This window comes from Larus michahellis, chromosome 7 (genome assembly GCF_964199755.1).
Source record: "Larus michahellis chromosome 7, bLarMic1.1, whole genome shotgun sequence".
Lineage (NCBI taxonomy): Eukaryota > Metazoa > Chordata > Aves > Charadriiformes > Laridae > Larus > Larus michahellis.
The window spans coordinates 54,121,155-54,142,875 of record NC_133902.1 but is presented as its reverse complement, the minus strand read 5'-3'; the positions used below and the strand labels follow the sequence as shown (position 1 = coordinate 54,142,875).

General features: G+C 36.6%; 1 protein-coding gene across 1 annotated transcript in view; it reads right to left on the bottom strand.

Annotated features, from left to right (window-relative positions):
• Positions 1 to 5,552: 5,552 nt before the first annotated feature.
• Positions 5,553 to 21,721, bottom strand: part of SPOPL (speckle type BTB/POZ protein like) — a 33,152-nt gene continuing 16,983 nt past the window's right edge. The window contains exons 2-11 of the mRNA XM_074596207.1: positions 20,656 to 20,790; positions 20,377 to 20,498; positions 19,957 to 20,108; positions 16,855 to 16,982; positions 13,967 to 14,144; positions 13,819 to 13,874; positions 11,980 to 12,102; positions 9,601 to 9,743; positions 9,463 to 9,516; positions 5,553 to 7,344 (exon numbers count right to left, since the gene is read on the bottom strand). Of these exons, the coding sequence (XP_074452308.1) occupies positions 7,200 to 7,344; positions 9,463 to 9,516; positions 9,601 to 9,743; positions 11,980 to 12,102; positions 13,819 to 13,874; positions 13,967 to 14,144; positions 16,855 to 16,982; positions 19,957 to 20,108; positions 20,377 to 20,498; positions 20,656 to 20,733 (1,179 nt within the window). The 5' untranslated portion in view covers positions 20,734 to 20,790 and the 3' untranslated portion in view covers positions 5,553 to 7,199. The remainder of the gene's footprint in view (positions 7,345 to 9,462; positions 9,517 to 9,600; positions 9,744 to 11,979; positions 12,103 to 13,818; positions 13,875 to 13,966; positions 14,145 to 16,854; positions 16,983 to 19,956; positions 20,109 to 20,376; positions 20,499 to 20,655; positions 20,791 to 21,721) is intronic.

The window sequence follows — 21,721 nt, the reverse complement described above, 5'->3', positions numbered from 1 at the left end:
AAATCAAAAAATTAAAGTTTGCTTGGCAATTAAGGTTAAGATAGGAGGTTAACCTGCAGTTAAAGCTTCTGTGCTTTAGGAAGTCACCCCATTACAGTTTTTTTGCATATGCTTCAGAATTTACCTTTATTAACTGAAATGCCTCAGTCACCTACCTAGCGAGAAATGGGGGAAGTCAAAAACCGTAACTGCTTAAAATGCAGCACAAATTGCCTCCGTTCTGATCAGCAGCGCAATGTTTGACATAGCACGATTTATTTTCTACATGACTATCACTACCAACACATGAAACATGCATAAGTTTGGCAAAGCACAGATTTTTCGCTCATTATATACATACCCTTGATTGAAATACAGTACCTGCACAAAAAGAGTGTTCTGCTCCAAACTCTACTCAGAATGCAAGACAAAACTGTTAGTGTCAGGTAATATCTTCAAAGGAAGTCAAATCCGCTCTCTGCTTTGCAGGATCATCACCGCATACAGCTACAGCTCTAAGTCTCCTTCAAAATACTTTAACCAAGAACTCAAAACACTCTTGGTAGTTTCTCTGTAAGCCAAGGCCAAACAAACTCTGCAAAATTATTTTTCCCCCCCCTCCAGAGTCTTGAATCACAGGCTCAATTCTGTTATTTATACTTCACTTATGAGAAACCCAATTTTACACTTAAAGCATCAATTTCACATACTGTTTAAAACGTAACTTATTTGACAACCAGCGGAATGCCAGCTCTATTCCAAAGCACTCATGAATTGTCAGAACTCAGTCTGGAGTTTTTTTCTGCCTAGATGCAGTGCTTGTAGTGGAAAAAGCACGTCCTTTCCATCATATACCTGAAATGTTTCATTCGACTTCTGCACTTGTATTTCTTCCAGCTTTCTCTAAGAGAACAAAGAGGGAATCTTCAAAACTGACGACAATAAAAACATGGTCCTCTTGTGGAAAATCACCAAGAAGTTTGCAGAAAAGTAAACTGTTCAAAACTACTCTAGTTTTAACAGCAATTAACAGCATTTTCTCTATTGCCATACTATCATAATGTTAAGCGCAAAGTTATTTGCGTATAATGGAAGCAGTTTGATCATTAATATAATTCACGTAAACATGGCAAGTAAAATTTGCAGTGGAATGGACAATACTCTCACTTAAATAGTAACTGTAACACAGTCATCTAAACCAGAAAAACATTAATACTAAAAGACTATATTCTTCCATGCAGAACATAGCTAAACTTACTGAATTCTTTATTAAATAAAACAGTAAGCTCGGTCAGATCCCAGAATAAATCAAGATTTCTCACGGTAAAGTGAAGATGCAAGTTGTCATGATTAGTCAGTAACAACTATGACGTGTGGGGAAGTGGCACAAAGACACGCTTTAACTGGCACTTCTCACTTGTGACTGCTCAGGCTGCACTTTGAAATACTTTTCTCTAGTGGCAGTAACGGGGACAGCTGAAGCTGGCACTACTCAGCAGGACACCCAACGGTGCCTTCCGCGTACGGCCGGGCTGGCAATTCTGCATAACGAGAGATGCTTTTCACTCCAATAGCATATCTTACCAACCGCGTTCATTAGGGGAGCTTTCCCCTTTTAAAGAAAGGGAAGGACACACATTGGACTTCCAACGAGAATCCTCGAAAAGCCACTAAAGAAAAAAGTTATACTAGTAATATTTTCGTTAAACCAAGATTCAGATAGATTGACACTGTATTTTACGTTTTTAACAGAAGCATTCAACTAAAATGAGGAAAAGTGAGGAAAAGCTTTATATGCCCAGTTTCCACACAAAAAAGGCTATTAGAATTCATTTTAGAAGGAAAATAGGTGCTTTTTTAACCAATGCTAATTGAACCTGTTTAGCTGAATAACAAAGACGACTTTTGTATGATGATGAGGTAAACTTCCCAGAAGAAAAATTACTTCAGAAAGACCAAGGATAAAAATATACCCTTCAAAAAAAAAAAAGAAATAGTGAAGTTTAATACTCTTTACCTAAAAATTGAAGCTCAGTTCAAAAATCAGGACTTGCACAAATAATTTTCATTACCATTCAGAGTGGTAACTAGTCACGTTTACCTTGGAGGTTACTGAAACCGCCTGCGCAGGTGTCAGTTATGCCAGGTGGTATAAGCCCCATGAGCAACTTTAAGGTGAATCACTGTGGTGTAACTTAAGGGATGTATGTTTTAAGCAAACATGGAGAATTTTGCACGTATAGACACAAAACAGTGATGTGCTACACTGAAACACCCAAGACAGCCCTGCGATGACAGCTCTGTATCCTCATTTGTCACCCAAGTCATCTTAGGAAGAACTGCAATGGTCGACTGTGCCACATCCTCCCCGTAGCCTAGATAACACAAGACAGGTAATTACAGTTGTTCAAAAGGCTTGTGTCACTTGTTATAAAGTAACTTACCTCGACGTCGTGGTTTTCTGGAGTTCAGTGCGTCCACAGTCAAATACATAGAGCAGCACATCAACAGTCCTACATATCTTTGCAAAATATCTATAAACATATTAAACCCCATGAACTACCTGTATATATTACTCTTACATACCGCTGCTCCCATAACACACACAAGCAACTTTCCTCTTGTATGTAGCCACTATAAGCCCATACTCCTTGATGAGAAAAAAAAGGATGGTTTTTGATGGTAGGTGGGAAAAGAAACCGAATCTCTTAGAAAACATGAAGCCCATCTTCATTACCACAGGATCAACTTTTCTTCCCACCAATTATCAGTTTTGACAGAGTCTGTGTGAAGGCAGTCATTTCTCAGGCAAGTTATATACTTGGAGCTCTAAGTTATTTGAAAATGTCAAAATCCAAAAATAACTAAGTTAGTACAAATCAGAGCAAGACTCATATGATCCTCCCAAAAAAAGGGTTTCCAGAAGGAGAGCAGTATATTTTACACTAGACTGATTGACAATGCTGGTAGAAAAAAACTATTCTCAAAGGACAGAAGCAAAGGCAGCTGTTGTGAACACATACATAAAAAAACAAATACAAGCCACACAGACACATTCTGTATAAGTAACAACTTTATTGTAACTTGATGTGCTGAAACGCAAAAATATTTTCAGCAACAAGGTACAAAAAGTATTTCACCATTAACATCAGCTGATAAAAAAAGGCTGGATGGTTTGATACAACTGTTTACATATCTGAATTCCTTAATCATTTCCACCCCAAAACAGGTCTAAGTCATTTCACTGGTCTGATTTCTAGAACAGGACTCATTGATCTCAAGCCTTCAAAAACCAGGTTACAAATACGGTGAAGTTCCTTGCAAAACCCTTGAAATAGTGAATTCCCTTTACAAACATAGTCCATTTACTGTAAGCAGAAGCCAAGTTATGAGACTAAGTCAGTGTCTCGCTAGCAAAGGAGCTAAACTCGGCACTAAATATGCTATCAACACTGGACAAAGAGGACAGTTAACATTCCATTTGTCAATTACAAAAAAAAATAATCAATTAAGCTTAGGAATTTTAACCAACTGTAAAATTCAGCAAAATTCAACAATGTTTCAGGTAGCAATACCTCACATTTGCAATTCACTGTCTTTTATGAAACACAGTTTCAAATACTGCACGTTATTTTATTCTCCCAAGGGAGAAACCTTTCCACGAGGATTTAAAAGGAACATAATCTCCATGTAGGTCTTCTACTGACTTTCTATGCAAAGGTGAATTTTATACTCAATGTTCAGAAAAACATCAGAACTAGAGCAACTGCTAAAACTAACTCTGTGTCCATGACTATCACATTTTAACATACACTTATCTTGTAACAGCAAATATTTTCACATTGTCACAAAAATATACCATTACTCAAATTGTACCTGTAATACTTATTCCACGCTTTTTGTGTTGTTTCTACCTCAGTGAAACTGAATTTAGGAAGCAAGAATCAACATGCAACAGAGCTCTAATGGGTAAATTTGTAACTTTTCCATCTCAAGCGTGTATCAAATAGCATTCTCCTTCACCTTCAAAAATACCTTTTAAAAAGATCTTGTATCCTGTTAAATCTTCCCTTCATTACGACAGTTTCCTAGAAAAGGCACAATGTGTTCGTACTTCTGCATGCAGTAAATGGACTAGGAAATAAGGATTATTTATTGAAGCATCTTCCACCCAAAGCATCTCCTTAGGAGAGGTTCAAATGGAGGAAAAAAAAAAATAATATATATAATACATAAAAGCATTTTGACAGCAAATTGAGTCCTTATTTTTAGAAAGTCATTCTTGACAAAAAACACCGCACAGTCATACACACACACGCACGCACACACAGGACACATGCAGGGTTCTCCCCAGAAAAGTATGGAAGCGGTGGTTCACATCTATCTGAGGGAGTAGTGTTGGCAAGCCAAAACATGGCACCTTCATACATTATATTCCTAATCTGTATAGAAAACTAAGAAAAAAAAAACAAAACTAAGATTTCAGCCTGAAAAAAAACCTGTCCGTTGTACTAGATAGTTTTATATCTGCTGCACTTAGAACTGACAATGAGGTTTTGAAGGGCAAGCTCTTGAGAGGTGGGCAATAAAAACAAGCCACTGAATTCAAAGGAGAAGGTTGTAATTACCAGCTATCCCGTTCCAGTGAGAACACTGCATGTAGTTAATTAAAGAATAGAAAAGGTGAATAATTAGTGCACTCACTTAAGAATACAGCAACTGTTTTACCTTTTTCTTAAGAGCTGACAAACCTTGAAAACATACATAATAAATAAAATCAAATCTAAACAGATCATTTATCGTGGTGGTATTTTTTTTTCCCCTCTTAGTGTAATGTACGGTATACACTGTCTGACTTGAGAAGTGGACACTCTACAATGTAGATAATATTATAGCACAGTGTCTGACATTTTTTGGTACAAAGTGTGCTATTAAGCTTCTAAAAAAAGAAAAAAGTTTTCCGAAAAGTCCTTAAGCTTTCCATTTGCTTACTGTATGTTGTTACTTTAGAACAGGCTGAACTGGACAATCATTACAGCATTAAATATTCAAGTCACTTTGTATGTTAGAGCTGCAAGTTTTACCAGTGATGAGGATGAGGATATATAGTCCTAACGCATTACGCAGTGCAGCAAAAACATCACTATTTTGGAGGGACCAATTACCTTTAAGTCCTATTGAGAAGAACGCTTATGAGACCTTATTTTAGATAAATATTTTAAAAATCACTAAAAGGATAAATCTCTGTAAATATATAATTTGATGCCTTACATACTATTAAAGTTTCTGATTTTACACTTTATCCATCATAAAGATTTAGTTAGAAGGTAAGATGAAAATGCAAGTTTAGACGTTATTTTATTCTTCAGAATCGGACTGGGCATTTTTTCCAATTTACCTTTGCTCATGGTTTACTAGACGCCAAAAACTATAAAACTATATACTCTTTCCTTTAAAAGTTTCGTTCAGAGCAATTCAGACGAATCGCAATGAAATGAGGATGGAGATAGATTTTAAGATAGTAAACAATCTGAAATTCTTCCTCTCTCCTCCCTGCAGAATTTTTTTTTTTTGTAATAGGCAAACTAAAACCCTTATGCAAACATGTTCATAAATTAGGTGAGATTTCCTCCCATTCCCCACTGCTAAACCCAAGTCTTCCCAAAAAAAGAAATATAGCATATTATCACTATTACAGTAAACTCAATGCAATACCTCAGGAAACATTTAAAGTGTGCACTACTGCAGACTTTTCCTCCCAATTGTAAACAAAGCTATCAAACACTGAGGATGTTGATATTAAAGCTAAGGTTCATATAATAAAGAACTGGCCCATGACAAGCAGGTTACAAATGTTTCATCCTTTTCACATTATGCAGAATTTCAATACCATCCACAATGCTAGTACAATAACTGAAATGCAAGACTGAGCAAGTCTCTGCTTGCAAATACCATCTGACATTTCAGGGAAATATTCCTCTTGATGTGTACATAACCTCCCTAGGTGTTACTGGAAGCTGTGCACATAAGTCAAGGTGGGAAAAATCCCTTCAAAGTTTTACCATTCACATGCCTTTTTTCAAATAAGCAAAAATATTCTGTTACTTAAATATGAAAGCTTGCAATAGCCACCTTCAATTGAGTCTTAAAAAGACATGCCTTTCTTTTCTAACAAAACTAAATCCCATGTGGCTGTGGGCATCTCAAAATGTATCTAAAAAGTTAAGCCACAATTACCTGTACCTCATTAATTCATCAAAAGCAAAATATATATGTACCACACAACATACAAAAGTTACACGTTAAAAGTGCATATTCGGAATCCATTTGGCCCATTTCTTCAATTTACATTTGGTCATTCTATGCATCCTTTACTCTTCTAGGTAACCATACATGCTGGATATATTTTTTCCATATACAATACTATTCTGTTTTCACATTGAAGGCTTTACCTCTCGTTCAGTTCTGCATTAAATGTAAACTAATGATGGACCATAAAGAAACACAAGCAAGAGGTTTATTCTGTGTTTCTTTTTACCGTTTGGACAGCTTTGACACACACACAATAAGCATTACAAACTGTAATGAAAATACATTTTTTTTGGGCCAAACCATTGCATATTTGCCCCCACAATGAAAAATAAATTATGTTCAAAGCAGTATATTGCCATAAATAGCCTGTAGGCATTTGCTGAAGGTAAACAGGCTCTCTCTATATTTAGCACTTGTCTAGGGTACATTGTGTGCCTCTGGTTCAAGCGCTTGTAATGAGAGGCTAGTTAAAACCTTCCAGTTAGCACAGGACCAAACTATAATCATTTTATTTTTTTTTCTTCTGAAAATAATGGAAGATCCCTTTCAAAAAATTAATCTTCAGTTATCAACTTTACTGCATTATGGAGCTAGTGCAATCCTGCAGAGCCTAGTCAAAAAGACAAGGCACATTAAAAAATAATAATAAAAAAATCAAGATACATTAGACTATATGGACTAGAGAGTCATTGAAGATAATTTAAGGCCTTTCAGTGAATTAGAGTAATCAGTCTAATTTAAAGCTGAGGATTAAACCATAAATTATCCATCTGAAAAGCAAACAATAGGCTTTTTCAGCTTCTGTTCTGTGGACAAGGATAACAAAAACTCTTGTTATGGTTTGTGAAAACACCTCTGGACATGGAGGAGTAGAGTCAATTCAATTTCTCTAAAGTTCATGGAAGATTTCATGACTGTTTTAGCCGTTTGCGTGGAATGCCAAACTGTGGACACTGTGCAGATGCTAGTGCGCGAAAGGCCTCTGCTACTAAGTGAGGGTGGGAGTGGATCATGGACTTCCAGCCTGCTGTTTCCATTATGTCTGTTGCTTGGCTGAAAACAGAAGTATTAAGAATAGTCACACAATTTTACAAACCAAATGCACAAATGCGCAGTGGAGAAGAGCAGGCAAGGCAGAACTACTGCAGAAGAGCAGTCGAGCATGATGAGACAACAGACTTCATGAATGCCAGTAAGGATGCCATTGGAAAGAAGCAGCAAATTGCAATTTGGGTATATTAATAACATCACATGTAGGATATAGGGTACTTATTCTGCTCTACTCAGTATCAGCAAGACCTCAGCTAGAGAACTGCATCCAATACTGGGCATCGTGTTAAATAACCGCCTTGAAATTGCTAGGAAAAACAATAAAAATGGTAAGAGGAAAACTAGAGGAAAATGAGGTCTAACGTAGAGAAGAAAAGCACGGGAAGACACGATAATCTCATTACATAGAAGGGCATGCTCAATTTGGGGAGAGAGAAGGATGACAAGATGAATCAACTGAAACTGCAGCAAAAAATGATGTAGTTCACGTATCAGAAAAAGCCATGAAGACAGATTAGCTGGCCGACTACAGAATTCTGCACTGGGAGCTCACAGTCTGAGTACCAGTGGAGCATACTTGAGAACATTCACTTTTTCTTCAGTACAAGACCATGGACTACATTCAGAATGGTTTTCTATAGCCACTGTTGATTTTTAACTAATAGAGAAGCAACAACAGATTTCAGCAAGTACCACACTGACATCCAGGAGATTAAAAACAATGTATTTACTCAATGTATATATTTACTCTTTTTGTGAAATAATATAAAACAAAAGCATAAAATTCACTCTGCACATGGAGAGTATTACACCAGTTGGGATGCAGGCCACATTGACACAGGATAAACCTGTAATTTGAAACCAACAGCTTATGCATCAACCTCAAGTTTGCGTTGCCTTGCATTTTCAAAAGCCTCTCATGAGCACCCTCTTACTGCTTCAGGAACGCTGTCAAGCTTAAAGTTAGCAGCTGACCTCTACACTACATGTTGTCTCAAAAACCTTTTGCAGGTTTCTAATGCAAGCCTTTAATCTTCTGCTGCAAGTCAGTAAAGGCAAGTGCCTTGAGAAACAATACCAAAGTTCAGACTCCTGGTGCCCAGAGTAGGTAAATTAAGCCGGGCCCTCTCACGTTATTTCCCTGACTTATCGTAGATGCTTTAGCTGCAGCAAAGATGACCAGCATCTTTACTAGCAATTATCCAAGCCAGAAGTCAGCTCAGTAAGTTCCAAATCACTTGAGAAGGAACACATCATCTAGTTTACATTGTTATGCATTCTGATGTCTTTTAGTTTTTCTACTGGCATTTTACTATTTCTCTTCTATCACCCCCTTCCTTTTCCACATTATGCGCAATCATTAGGCATGTGAAGACTTTTTTTTTTTTAAAGGAGAAACGCTTTAATTTTTAAGTAACTGGTACCACATAGCTTTTAACTTCTCAGGAGATTCTGATGGTAAGAAATAAACACTCTGCCGTCCTTTCCCTGTTTCAGCCTACCACTGGCTACTCTAAAGCTGGGTTCCGTGGTTCACTTGAGCTGCTCTAAGTATATGCTGTAATATGCTGAGCCACATTTTCTCAATCTACTTCCAGTGTTGGCGTGAGCATTTACAGACTCAGCCGGATCAAGAGGGACCTGACTGACTAGTTGTGTGGCCTCGACAATGCTAGTGCTGACATGTGGGAAGGTGCACAAACACATTGCCAAAGGCAAGAAGAGCAACTGCCCTCCTTTCTTTGGAAATACAGCAGGCTCAGATTGACCTAAGCAAGCCTTCAAACCACACTGGGGTTGCCACTCCTCCAGGCACAAATCTGGTTAGTCAAGAGAATGTTTTCCTTTCTCTTGTGGTGGCTGCTGCCACCATCTCATAGCACTGGCATCCCTAGGAGAGGAATGAAAACTAGCTGTTGTGATCTCAAACTGGAGGGCAGTTAACTCTCTCTATCATTGAAAGGGGAAGTCACAATCACAACTGCGGTAGCACCTGCTGAATCCTACTTTACTTACAGTCAGTGACTGGCTTCAGTAGTGTGGCAATGAAGCAACAGTTCTTAAGATCTGCAGTCTATTTAGCAGTGTTTGTACAGAACACCAGGAGGCAGGGAAACTTACTTGCTATTCCAGTTTTTCCCATCTTTACACCCAAGTTGTCTAAGAACACTGCACCTGTAAGAGAGAACTCTGCTAATATTGAAAAGGTACACAAACCATAAATACAAATATATTCAGAGTATCATAAATATTACTTGCCTGTTAATAAAGTCTATTGCTTGTGCTTTTAACTGTTCAGCGCTGTGCAAATCTGCGAGGATAAGAATGTCAGCAACATTTTCTACCGAGAGGTTACTACAGAGTGCTTCCTCACACATGACCTTCAGCCGTTCCAGTGCATACTGATAAAAGAAAAAAAACTACACTAATCGTTCTTCAAACTCATTCTTTCTACCAGCTCTCTACAGTTTTTAAGACAGTTTCAGTCATGCAAATGCCTGGTGCCTCCCAAGCTTAAGATCAAACCTCTTCCAAACAGGTAACTCAAAATTGATTATGCTGCATTGGAGAGTCCTCAAATGGTAAGACACACATTAGGTTTGACACAAACTGATCATGCTTTACTGGGAAAACTTTTATTAAAACAACAAAAATAACTCATTTAGAAGTTTTCTTTTTCTTTCAAGTTTGGTAAGGGAGGAAAAGCAAGGAACAGACATGGGCTCTTTATCCAAATCATCATTAGACAGGTTTACATCTCAAAGCGAGGGGCAAGAAATTATACAATGGAAAGTTTCATGAAATTGTCCAAGGTGAAATACATCAGCCTGTTTGAAACTAGGTTGTTCCAGGTTCACCCCCATCTCTGAATTTCTAAGTTTCTTACATACCTTTGACACAGCCTACCAGAAAACAGACGTAAAATAACTATATGCCCATATTATATTTTGCATGAATGAACTGAGCTGCTCTTTTGAAGGATGTCATAGTCTGAACAGGTTTCATTTGGCTGTATCCATTTCTACTGAGATCTTACCCATTCCATTTAGTTTAGCACCCTTCAGATACAGTTTTTGAGTTTGAAAATAATTTTAGATGTAGAAGTGGCATATATTCAAGGTGCCACTCATACATTTCTATTAACCGCTGTTCTATTCAACAAAAATGCCACTGCAGAAAAGTGAATTATTGGCTTAACTTCTATGTTTCAAGACCTATGTGTTTTTACTTCCATTTTATTACTATACTGCTCTCCGCAGAATACCTCTATTTAGGGTAAATAAGTATCAATTATAAGAAATCTGTACCTGCCAAGTAATACAGCAGTGTAAATGCCTTTGGTAATATGCAGAACACTCATTTTTAGATTATTTCACATTCACAAGGAACAGCAGAAAGTTTCTAGTAGTTTTTAACTGTTACAAAAAGCTACAGGGACGTCCTAGCTCACCATTTTTATTTCCTGCTATTGCAGACAATCATACAACTGCACCTCTACATTTATCAATTATGCCCGAACTAAAGGCCAGCATTCATAAAATAACACCTTTTCACCTTCCTGCCTGGGTGTACTGAAACTTGACAAAACGTCATCAGTTTTGGAAGATGAGATGCTGGCAATGAGCGGTGAAATGAATGAGAGGTAAGTCACCAAAGCCAGGGCAGTGCCAGGTCAAGAGACCTCAGAAAAACAGAACACATTCATCCGCCAGGAAAAAAATTATACTTGTTTCTTGAAATTAACTACTGAGATGACTTATCTTATAGAACTTATATTAGGATTGATCAGTGGTGAAAACTGCCTTCTCTCATTATGTTTTACAGATACGATTGCACAACCAATTCAGAAATTGCAAACTTTAAGAAGCTGCCATGCTCTCAGCTGAGAGTGAATAAGTCTCAGATTACACACACTGAAGTGACTATTTTCCGGATTCTGAACTACTTATGCCTCCTCAGGGAAAGACAACTGCATCTCCTGTGAGGATAGCTAACTAAAATTTCAAGCTGTAAAGCAGTGAAGAAAAAACAAGCTATTGGGTCAGGTTTTTAAGAAGTTAAGACAACTGTGAATTATGATGTGAAAGGGAATAATCTCACCTTAATTGCTGTGCTGATATAAATTCCCTCATCCCAAAAATCATAGAAGAAAAAGAGTATTTCACAGCGCAGCAATTTAAAGTGCAGACAAGATCCCGATATAGAAGAGATGAATGATTAGAACTATTAAATTTGTAGGGAAGACAAAAAGATTAAAGTTCTGAAGTAGTAGTTCCTTAAGGAGCACACTAAATTCAAAGACTTGTATAAATCCTCTTCAACAATACAAAGATCTAGGATACATTTTATTCAAGACCCATTTTCCAAATCATATTAATGGTCCCCACTTTCAAAATAATTTGGATAGTAAATATACTTAATATCTGAAACACTTCTGGTCAAGAAAGATTCATCAGCTTTCTGCTGATAAAAAACTTATTGTTTCCCATCTTTCTCCAGTTTTGATGAGATCTGTTTCTCATACTTAAAAAAAAGCAAAATGTATCAATCTGAAAAAAAAAAAAAATGTATTTTCTTTGTAGAAGAACATTCCACAAGCAAATATCAGCTCTGAGAACTTAGTGGTCAATTACTTACTTTGTCTGCAGCTGCCAACAAATTGTCAGCCATTTTTTCAAGGTTTGGTGCTTTTCCCGTGTAAATGAATCTCATCATTTCTTTAAAAACTTCAGGGTCTACATCATTTATTTCTACTCGATTCTGTTAAAGAAGAAGAATCAATAACAGCCTCTGGAATTTAGCTACAACATTAAAATGAACATTATCAAATACCATTTGCATGCATGCAACAAGTTTTTATTTGCCATCCATCACACAAAATCCTTACAAATTTAAGGTAACATTCAACAACATTACGCAGAAAGAAATCAAAATCAGTGGCTCCTAAAGTCAGCTGGAAATCATTGGAAAACCTTTGCCTATGAAAAGTAATTGCATCTTTTTCTAGGAATGTCTAAGTCCGGACTCTATGACACAGGCTCTACATAAAAATCAAGGCATAGTTTCAGGAATATTTAAAAATGTGCTGCTGAGTTTCCATCCTGGCAATGATGTGCTTGGAATATCAGAAGTCAGAGCAGCAAACAGAATGAAGTGAGCCACTTTTGGCTTAACTTAAATTGAGTTAACACAGCCTACGTTTTGTTCTCAGAATCCAAAAAGCAAACAAAGCAGCACGTCTAACTAACACCATGTAGCTAAAGGCCTTCCTAACAAATCTGTAGTATTGCATGCTTGACCCCATCCTCCGATAGTCTCCCCTATAAGCAATAAACAAAGTAGGAAATTATGTTAAAGATGTAGAAGCAAGCACCGGACTTTTGAATAGAGTACCAAAAAAAAATAAAAATCACAGGCTATCAAACACGCAAGATGTACATGTTCTGGTTTCCTATCCTCTGAACCACATACAGTATTTCAGAGGGCTGCACCGGAGATTTACTGCTAACATGAAGGCAAAGGTCCCCAGCACAGCACATTACTGAAGCCGGGACATCTCTGGGTTTCTTTCAGTCCAGAAATCCCAATAAAATGCTTCCAATATTCCAATTCTACCTGTGAAAGTTTCCAGATTGTAGAAGTACGGGGAAGAAAAATGCCATGGCTGTGAAACTCAATTGTACTACAGCACCATATTCATCTGATTTATTTGTTCACACAAGTGGCATCATTGCAGCCTCCAAGCCCAAGTGGTGATCATCTATTACAATCTTTTAGTGAGCTTATCAGTTCCTTGTCTTTTCATGGATTCTGCCTATAACCAAGCCATTTTAGATATTCTTCTTCATGAAAGACAGGAACAACTCCTCACTGAGGGAGATATCAAGTGCATAGAAGCAGCTCTCTGTGCTGATTAAGTAACTATCCATCCAAAACACTTTATAGGTCAAGTGCCTGCAGAAACTGTGAATGAAAAGGAGTGCTTCACTGCCTCAGAGCTTAATTTGAGTCATCATTCACCTGTTGTTTCGTTGTATCCCAGCTATCATATAAAATGTTTTAATACACCATAGCGAAGCCTTAATGAAGTCAATCAGCTTATGTGAGGGTATAAACTAAAGCGAAAAGGGGCAGAGGTTACTAGGCCAATTGCATCAGTAGCTAGTATTAAAAAAAAAAAAAACAAACAAAAAAAACAGAACACACACACACGCACCCCCCAATCTAGGGCAAAGGCAAGTACTTGAAAGTACAAATCCTCCAGAACCTTTCCCCATTTGTCCCTTTCTGCCCCGTCCGCACAAAGAAACTCCTGTAGAACTCACTGGGGAAGTGTCAGAAGTAGTACCTCCTCCAATTGTGCATCATCATGAAGTATTCATCTTCCTCAATTTGCAGCACTTCCAAGTTTTCTGCAACTTTTCTCTTTTTCACAATGTAAAAATATTGACATGTAAACTTTTCAGTAAGGCTTACCTTTTTGCTTTCCTCCATTTCGTGTTCAAACATTGCATTAAAAACTGGAGATCGTGCTGCAGCAAGAAAAGTAATATTAAATAAATATAATCAAATTTTAAACTTTTAGCAATTTTAATTACAAAATAATAGCAAAAGTAGAAAGTACCTGCAAGGACAGATTTATGAGCTTTGAATTCTTGTCCTCCTACATAAAAACTGCAATCTGTAAATCTTGTTGTTTCCCAGAGATTCCCTAAATCTTCTGCTAGTCGACATTCAGGTACCTTCAAAGTGTTTGTATTAGACTGTCCTGATATATTTACTGAGTCTTGGACCACGCTTACCTAACAGAAAATCACAGCAAGACAACTCCTTCATAACTGAATGCCAATAATAATTAAATTACAGTACCTATTGCTAGAATTTCAGCAATTCCAAAGCAAAGCAAAAAACAGTGGTATTTTTGGCATTAGGCTGGAACCATAAACCAATGCTTTACAGTTTACTTCTAAATAACATAAATAGGGCTTTACTTAGAGACTCTAACATTGTGTATTTATGCAACCCAAGAAAAAAAAAACAAAAAAAAAAAAAACAAAAAAGAGCATAATACCACATGCCACTTGACAGAAATGCCAAAGTAAATAAGTCAGGGACAGATACGGTTCTTGAGATGCTAGTGGGATTAAAATATGTTAATGCTACTTCAGAGAGAAATTAACAGTTCAATATTCCCCATACCTTTAAGTAAAATATAAAACATATACAATATAAAATTCTAAACAGATTATCGGCATCACAAGGCCACAGAAAAGTTTCATAAGAATAATCCATAAAAGTTTTGAATAGTATGATATTACTAATTTAATTACAGTAAATCCATACTTAACCTGCAATGTGATAACGCAAACTAAGTGCAAGTAACACAGCTCCTTCATTATTTCATTTTACTGTGCCCAGCCGAGGAGGGAATCACGAGTGATTGTCTTCCGAACAAGATTAAAAGCCATTATTTTAGAAATATAATTCAATACAGTATAAAATGTAGTAGGTAAGTAACTTCAGTAATTAAATGCATGCTCGCAGGATGTAATTTTTGTACAGAACTAGTTAAGAAAACTGTGAAATATGTGTATCTGAAGTGAATATATTGCCATTATTCACCATGTTTAAGTCTTCCACATAAGAAGTAAACAGGACAGTAACATTCTTACTTGCTTTTTTCAGATATCTTTACATACTAAGCCATTTTAATCAGTATGTTAGGAAAACAGAAGAGCTCAGCAGGTTTTACTTCTGTTGTCTGAGAGCACACGCCTGAGAATAAAACCTTCATAACGAGAGCCATGCTACAAGATCTTGATCACTGCATCTCCCAAATACAGAAAATGAGGATTTTGTATTAAGAGAAAACGCTGATACTGTTAAGATCAGTGCTTTGTTTGACTTCCAGAGGCACAGCATCTGGAATAAATCTGGCATAACGCAAAAATAGTACAGCTAAGCTTCACAGAAAGCGAGAGCACTGCAAACCAAACTCCAGATCAGAAGAGGAGGATGATCCAATTAAGACAGCAGCTTGGGGATTTGAATCATTGCCTAATTCCCTGTTTCATCCCATACCCTCTTGGGATTAGAAGAAATTCCTTTATATTCTTCCACCTTTTAAAAGGAAAAAAAATACCCCAGAGCACTGCAAAATTCCACTTTTGCAGTAAGACTATACATTCACAACACTGAAGTATCTATAGCGCTATTTGCGCTATATAGATTAGCATCAAAATTTAAATAATATTTCTCTCATGAAAATTCAGTATTTGTTAAATTATTCTTTTTTAAAAAAAAAAACAAACTTTGTCTCTAAAATTACATACTGACCTATTTCCAAACCAAAACACTATTTTTTAAGAGCTGTTCATTTACAAAGTATTCATTACAAGGAAAACTTAAAATGAGAAAACACTCAAAAGTATCTTTACAGAACCATAAAACACTTGTTACATCTGCTTTTATCACCCAAATAATTGTATTCATAACTAATTTATCATGCAGCTAATTTAACTTGTCTAAGTGAAAATAAGATGCGCTATATTTGCAATATCTAGTCTCAGGGGCCGTATTTCAATTATTCTTCCTACACAGCATAATGACATATAATTAAATTGTAATCTTGCCAAGACAATTTTACACATTTCCTGTAAATACACAGATCAAAGCAAACTTATTAGGAGTTAGAGCATCTATCATCCTCCTAAGCCACTAATCACTTTACAGTAGCAAAGATAACTGGCCAATGTATATTTAAGATACACTGTACTTACATTGCAACTTTCTCTATTTTCCATTTTTAACACTGAGTAAGCGTTTTACTCAATTTTAATATGACAATTTAGGTTACCAACATAACTGATATTATAAAAGTGACCCATAATACACCATGAAGTTAAATTTATACCACAACTGTCAATACTAATGCTCAGCATTAAGCAGCCCCACAGGATACATACATTTTGTTTTCTGAACAAGTGCAATAGTTACTATAAAAATAAAGTATTTCATTTACTTGAAAGACCCGTTCATTGGTTAAAGCCATCAATTACAATATTACAGGAATATAGATTCTGACCATTAGTTCACTTTTTGTATAATGCAAACCAGCATGCAGACATTTCCTTTTGCTTATCCAGAGAAAAACAATCCTATAACTCCTAAAACAACTTCTTTAAATAAAAGTGATCTTCATAAAATACTAATTCTACAGACAGCACGTATCAGGGACCTTTTGCATAAATAGTTCTATAGTCAATTCGACTGTCATCCTGGCAGATCCATGGAGAAGACCAACAGTTTCCAAGTGATCAACTCAGACTTATTCTACACTTCAGGATCCATGTAACAAAATACAATGCAGACAAAGCAAGTAAACGTGCATCTTACCATATTTATAGTTTACAGAAGACAACTTTTATAGCGTACAGCCATTTAAATCAACATAAACCTCTATTTATTAGAGCAGAAAACATTTTAAAAGCTAAGCACTTAAACTATACTCACCTCACAAAATAATGTAAGCTTGTCATCTGGTAGAAGACCATTAGCTTCATCTAGTAAAAAATCTCTTCGGATAAATTTCTTAAAACCCCAGTCCTTGCCTTGCACAAATCGATACGCTCTTTGGCTTTCTGATAAAAAACAGTTATGTACAAATAAAGCAAGTTAAATTAAAATATTAAGAAATAGTAAAAATTCTATATTAAGGCTAAGTGTTAATCCAAAAATGAACCAATTTAACACAATTGGATCACACGCGTCACATTTTTAGGAAACCCACAACTGATTAAAACTTTTTTTAATGTTGTAATAGCATTATTTTAGAAAACACTTGCTAGAACTTAGTAGAGCACAATTTGCAATTCAAACCATATCATCTCCTTAGATGTTATCTTAGGCACCAGTCAGCAAGAGAGGAGTTTTGCAGTTAATGTTTAACAATGCCGATGTGTCAAAACAGAAACTGTTCACAGGGAAGTACCATTACAATGAATTTGTCATCAACAAATGCATTCTGACAACGCTTCTGCAGTTGTCATAACAATCTGTTTTGACTTCTTCCTGAAATGAAAAATCTTGTTTCACAGGTTGAAATTATTTTGAAATACAGAAAAAGCATTAAAAAGGCAAAACAGAAATAAAAGCTTTCAAATAACAAACTATTTCTTTGGTCACAAGAAGATATTATTTCTATTTACCTTTTAGCCATAGCTATGAGTTATTTTTTTTAATCCATCAGATCTGCTAATTTTATATATATAGATAGCATTCTTCTACAACACCCAAAATAAAGACATCAGGAAAGTGACTTCTCTACACTACGGCTAACTTGGCACCTTTTAACTGTTATCAGCAAGAAACCGAGTTAACCCTCTGGAATTAAATGATCAGGAACAATTTAAAAGCAGTATAAAAGTATAAATGTATTTTTTTTCTTTCTAATAAAGTTAAAATGTTAGTTCATTACCTATTTTATGCACGGCTTCATCACTTGAAGCAGCAGTCTATGCATGAATTATCAATTTGCAAAGGACATCTACAGTCAGGCATCGTTATACTGTATAAATAAAAACAGAGCATCTCCAGAAGCAGATGGTAAATGGCTGGAAAGCCCAAGAAATAAGATTTCTGTTGGTAATTTTCCAAAATTAGAAGATGTTTATAATTCCTGTACTGCCAAATACAGGAAAGCTATTGCAGAAACTGAAGACACATGTACTCATAGGATTTTTGGGGTTTAGCACCCTGTGTTTATTGGCACTTACAGTACTGCTTGGCACATAATCTTCAGATTCTCAAAATCCTTCCATCCTACATTGCACGTCCCTCATTTAGGACAGCATTACCAAGAAAACTTTCTTACGTTTTCCGGGAAATCAGTACAACTGAGGCCCTCTCTGAAGCGCCTGTAAACTCATGTACCCAGCATGGGGAAGAAAGAGGAGGAATTAGGGGTCTGGGCTAAGATCTCCTTGGCCTCACAAGACACAGTGGGACAGCTCACACAACTGGAGTGGATGGGTACGGGATCTTTAGGGAGACCAAGCCAGGAAGGTGAGGCAAAAGAGCTACCCTTTACAGGAGAACTACAGGAACACGTGGAGCTCTGCCTTGCCATGGATGATGAGCCAGCTGAGAGTTCATGGGTCAGGATTAGAGGGCACGCCAATGTGAGCAATGTCGTGCTCAGAGCCTGCTACAAATCTACTGATCAGGAAGAAATAGCTGACTGGCGATAGGGGTCCTGGTGGACAACTAATGAACAAGAGCCAGCAATGAACCCCTAAGGCAAAAAAAGGACAAGCAACATCTAGTTAAACACTAGAACTGGTTGCCCAGGTAAGTTGTGAAGTCTCCATCCTTGGAGATATTCAAACCTCAACAGGTCCCAAGCAAACTGCTCTTAGTTGGCCCAGCTTTCAGGAGGAGGTTTGGACTAGACAACCTCCAGAGGCCCCTTGCAACCGCAAAAATTCTATGATCATCCAAAATATTTTTTGATGGTGTATCATACACTGCAGTTTAATTTAATTACACACACCAATCCACTACTGGTCTGGGAGATTGTCTAAAGCCAAAAGCCATGATCCACCAAATGTATAAAAGTATAGTTTTGTTCATACAAGCTCCAGAACCAGAAGGCTTGCAAGAGATTGAAGCAACCAGCTCCATCAGTGGAATAGGATAAACAGAGTGAAATATATATACTTACTTTCCTTCTAAAAAGTCTGACCATTTAATTTTTAGATTTGAACTCAGTTTTGCAGGTTTATTTTAAAGATTACAAGTGGGCCTAGTTACATAAGGAGAAAGTAGCATGAACTTTGGGTAGGAGTGCTGGAAAACTATAGATTTTTCCAAGAAATTCAGAACTTGCAACAGAACAGACCCAGCAAGATCTCTTAAGTCCCGCAGCAGGAGAAGGGAAGAAAAGTAGACAGATTCTTCATATACAGGATTAGCAACAGCAGAAACTCAGTGTAGACCAGCATTAAATTACACATTTTCATGAGAATTTCAGCTTTCCTAAAAAGTGTTTCCAATGAAGTTTGTGCTTATAAGTTTGAAACTAAGAGCCATGCATTTTTCATATCAAGAAGGCAATTAAATCAAATCACCAATTATTTCAAAGTCTTCTAATTCCTTGGGTACACAGCTCATGTTTTTAAACTGATTACAGTGTAAATCAGATGAAATAGACCAAAACATTGTAAAGGAGTTTCTGAAAGAACAACCATGCGTGTTTACCCTAATTAACTATGGAAATCAAACACCTCTTCCACTGTACCTAGAAACAAGCAAATACACCCTCACTAACAGGAAGCAAGAATAATCTGCTAGGAAACTTAAGTGACAAGAATCTGGAGTGACGGCAGTTAGTGACGCGCTGTGATTTATACTGCTCAAGATAGAATTAACACAGCTCAATGATCAGAAATGTAGGAAACATGAATAAGATTTTTAATTAAGGATATTAAAAAAAGATATTTTTAAAGTTTATCTCAGCGTGAAATTCTGTTCTCAACTGAAAAAAAAAAACAACAAAACTGACTTTCTTTGGTATGTTCTTGCAAATCCACATGCAGTACATTAAGAATCCCTTACCCATTGCTTTTGTTTCTTCTCTTTTAGCATTCAGCAGGGAAAATTTGAATTTTGCTCTGACTTCACTTTTTGGACAACTGACTAAAAGCAAATATAATGACAGGTAGTCTTTGCTTTCATCATCTAATCCCTTTGGATTCACTCTCAGGCACCTGAAAGAAACACAGAAACCATATGTTTTTAAATTGCACCCACAATAAATTCAAAAATATTTTTATAAGACACAATGATACATGCTACCAAAACAAAATGGTTCCCTCATGACTGTTGAAACTTTGAAATTAGAACAAATACGTACCTATAGCAAAATTTCAAGAGATGTCCGAGTTTTAATATTTATTTGCAATTTAAGTTTGCAACTTTTGTGAGTGGGGAAAAAAACAAAAAAACCCAAAGCAGTTGCTAGAATAAAGACCTTACCACTTCATTTTGTCATTTGGCCCTGACGAAAAGGTAGAACTCTTTAAGACTTCACCCATTTCTTCTCGGCAAAAACTGAAGTTATTAATGGTCCACATGTAGGAAAATTTTACTACTTTAACCTGAACAAAAGATGTAGAAAATTTCAATAAAATTTAACTTACATATCAAACATTAACTATGAGAACTAGTCAGACTGTCAGCACAACTCAATAGTTTTAGGTATTTTTTTAAAGGTTATGACTAGAAAATAAAGCCACTGGAATTCACGTAGATTACCTGTGTGTAACACCAGCTTTCAGCGACAGGTCCACTGGACATCTCCCCAGGAGGAGGTGGGGTGGGAACCCTTGACATTGCCACTTATTGCAGGTTTATAGTATCAAGATAGCAATTCAAACTTCAGTAATTCTCCTAAAAAAAGGAATTCATAGGTTTTGTTCACTCTAAGTGTGAAAAAAAATTCCATATTTTGACATCCATATTGCTGCATTTACTAAATGATGCATCTGAAAATTAAACTTGAGGACAACGGCTTTGCTAGTTAGACAAGCTAGGTGTCACACATTAATGACCCCTTGCGCTCAAAATCTACAGGCTGAATCCTCATGCAATACTATATAAAAGCTTGTGCATCATACAATACCACTAATGACATTATTTCAACATCACCTTTGCAAATTACTACCTTGATCACTCCAGTCATGTTAGAACTTTCTTCAGGATGTTTTCCTTTGATTTGGAGGGTAACTGGGGCCCTGTAAGCACTCAGTTATTAGCACCTATGTGTTAGCTGCCCACACAGGCATAATTCAGTTCTGAAAGAGCACCTCACCATCTGGGAGTAGAATAGGTTCTAACAACCCTGGGATTTCTCAAGGGAAGGTAAGAAATTAAAACTTCCATTTAAAAGTAGTATTTTCTTCACAACTTTCATGGTTGCCTTGTATCTTTAATACCAACAGATTTGAACAACCATGTGCTTGCTCCCCATGAAAGCACAAAGCTGAAGAACAGTTTAAGTCAACTCACCAATTCTGAAGAACTTTCTAATAGCAAATAAAGCAATTTTGTTATGGATTATCACCTAACAGAGCACTACAATTTCTCCTGCCTGAAATTGAGTCATATGCCCAGATTCATCACATCTAGCTTCAGACACGTAATTAGTCAGCCTACTTGCACTAGCCTTTGTGCATAGCTAATGAAAGAAGGCGGGTCTGGCAGAGGGTAGCTCTGGGTTACCGGGAGTTACTGGGCTGACTCTCCTTTAGATAGGGTTTGCTCTCATTTTGAGACAGATTCCTGCCAGAAGCACAGCTTCTCACTTAAGCAGCTCCATTAA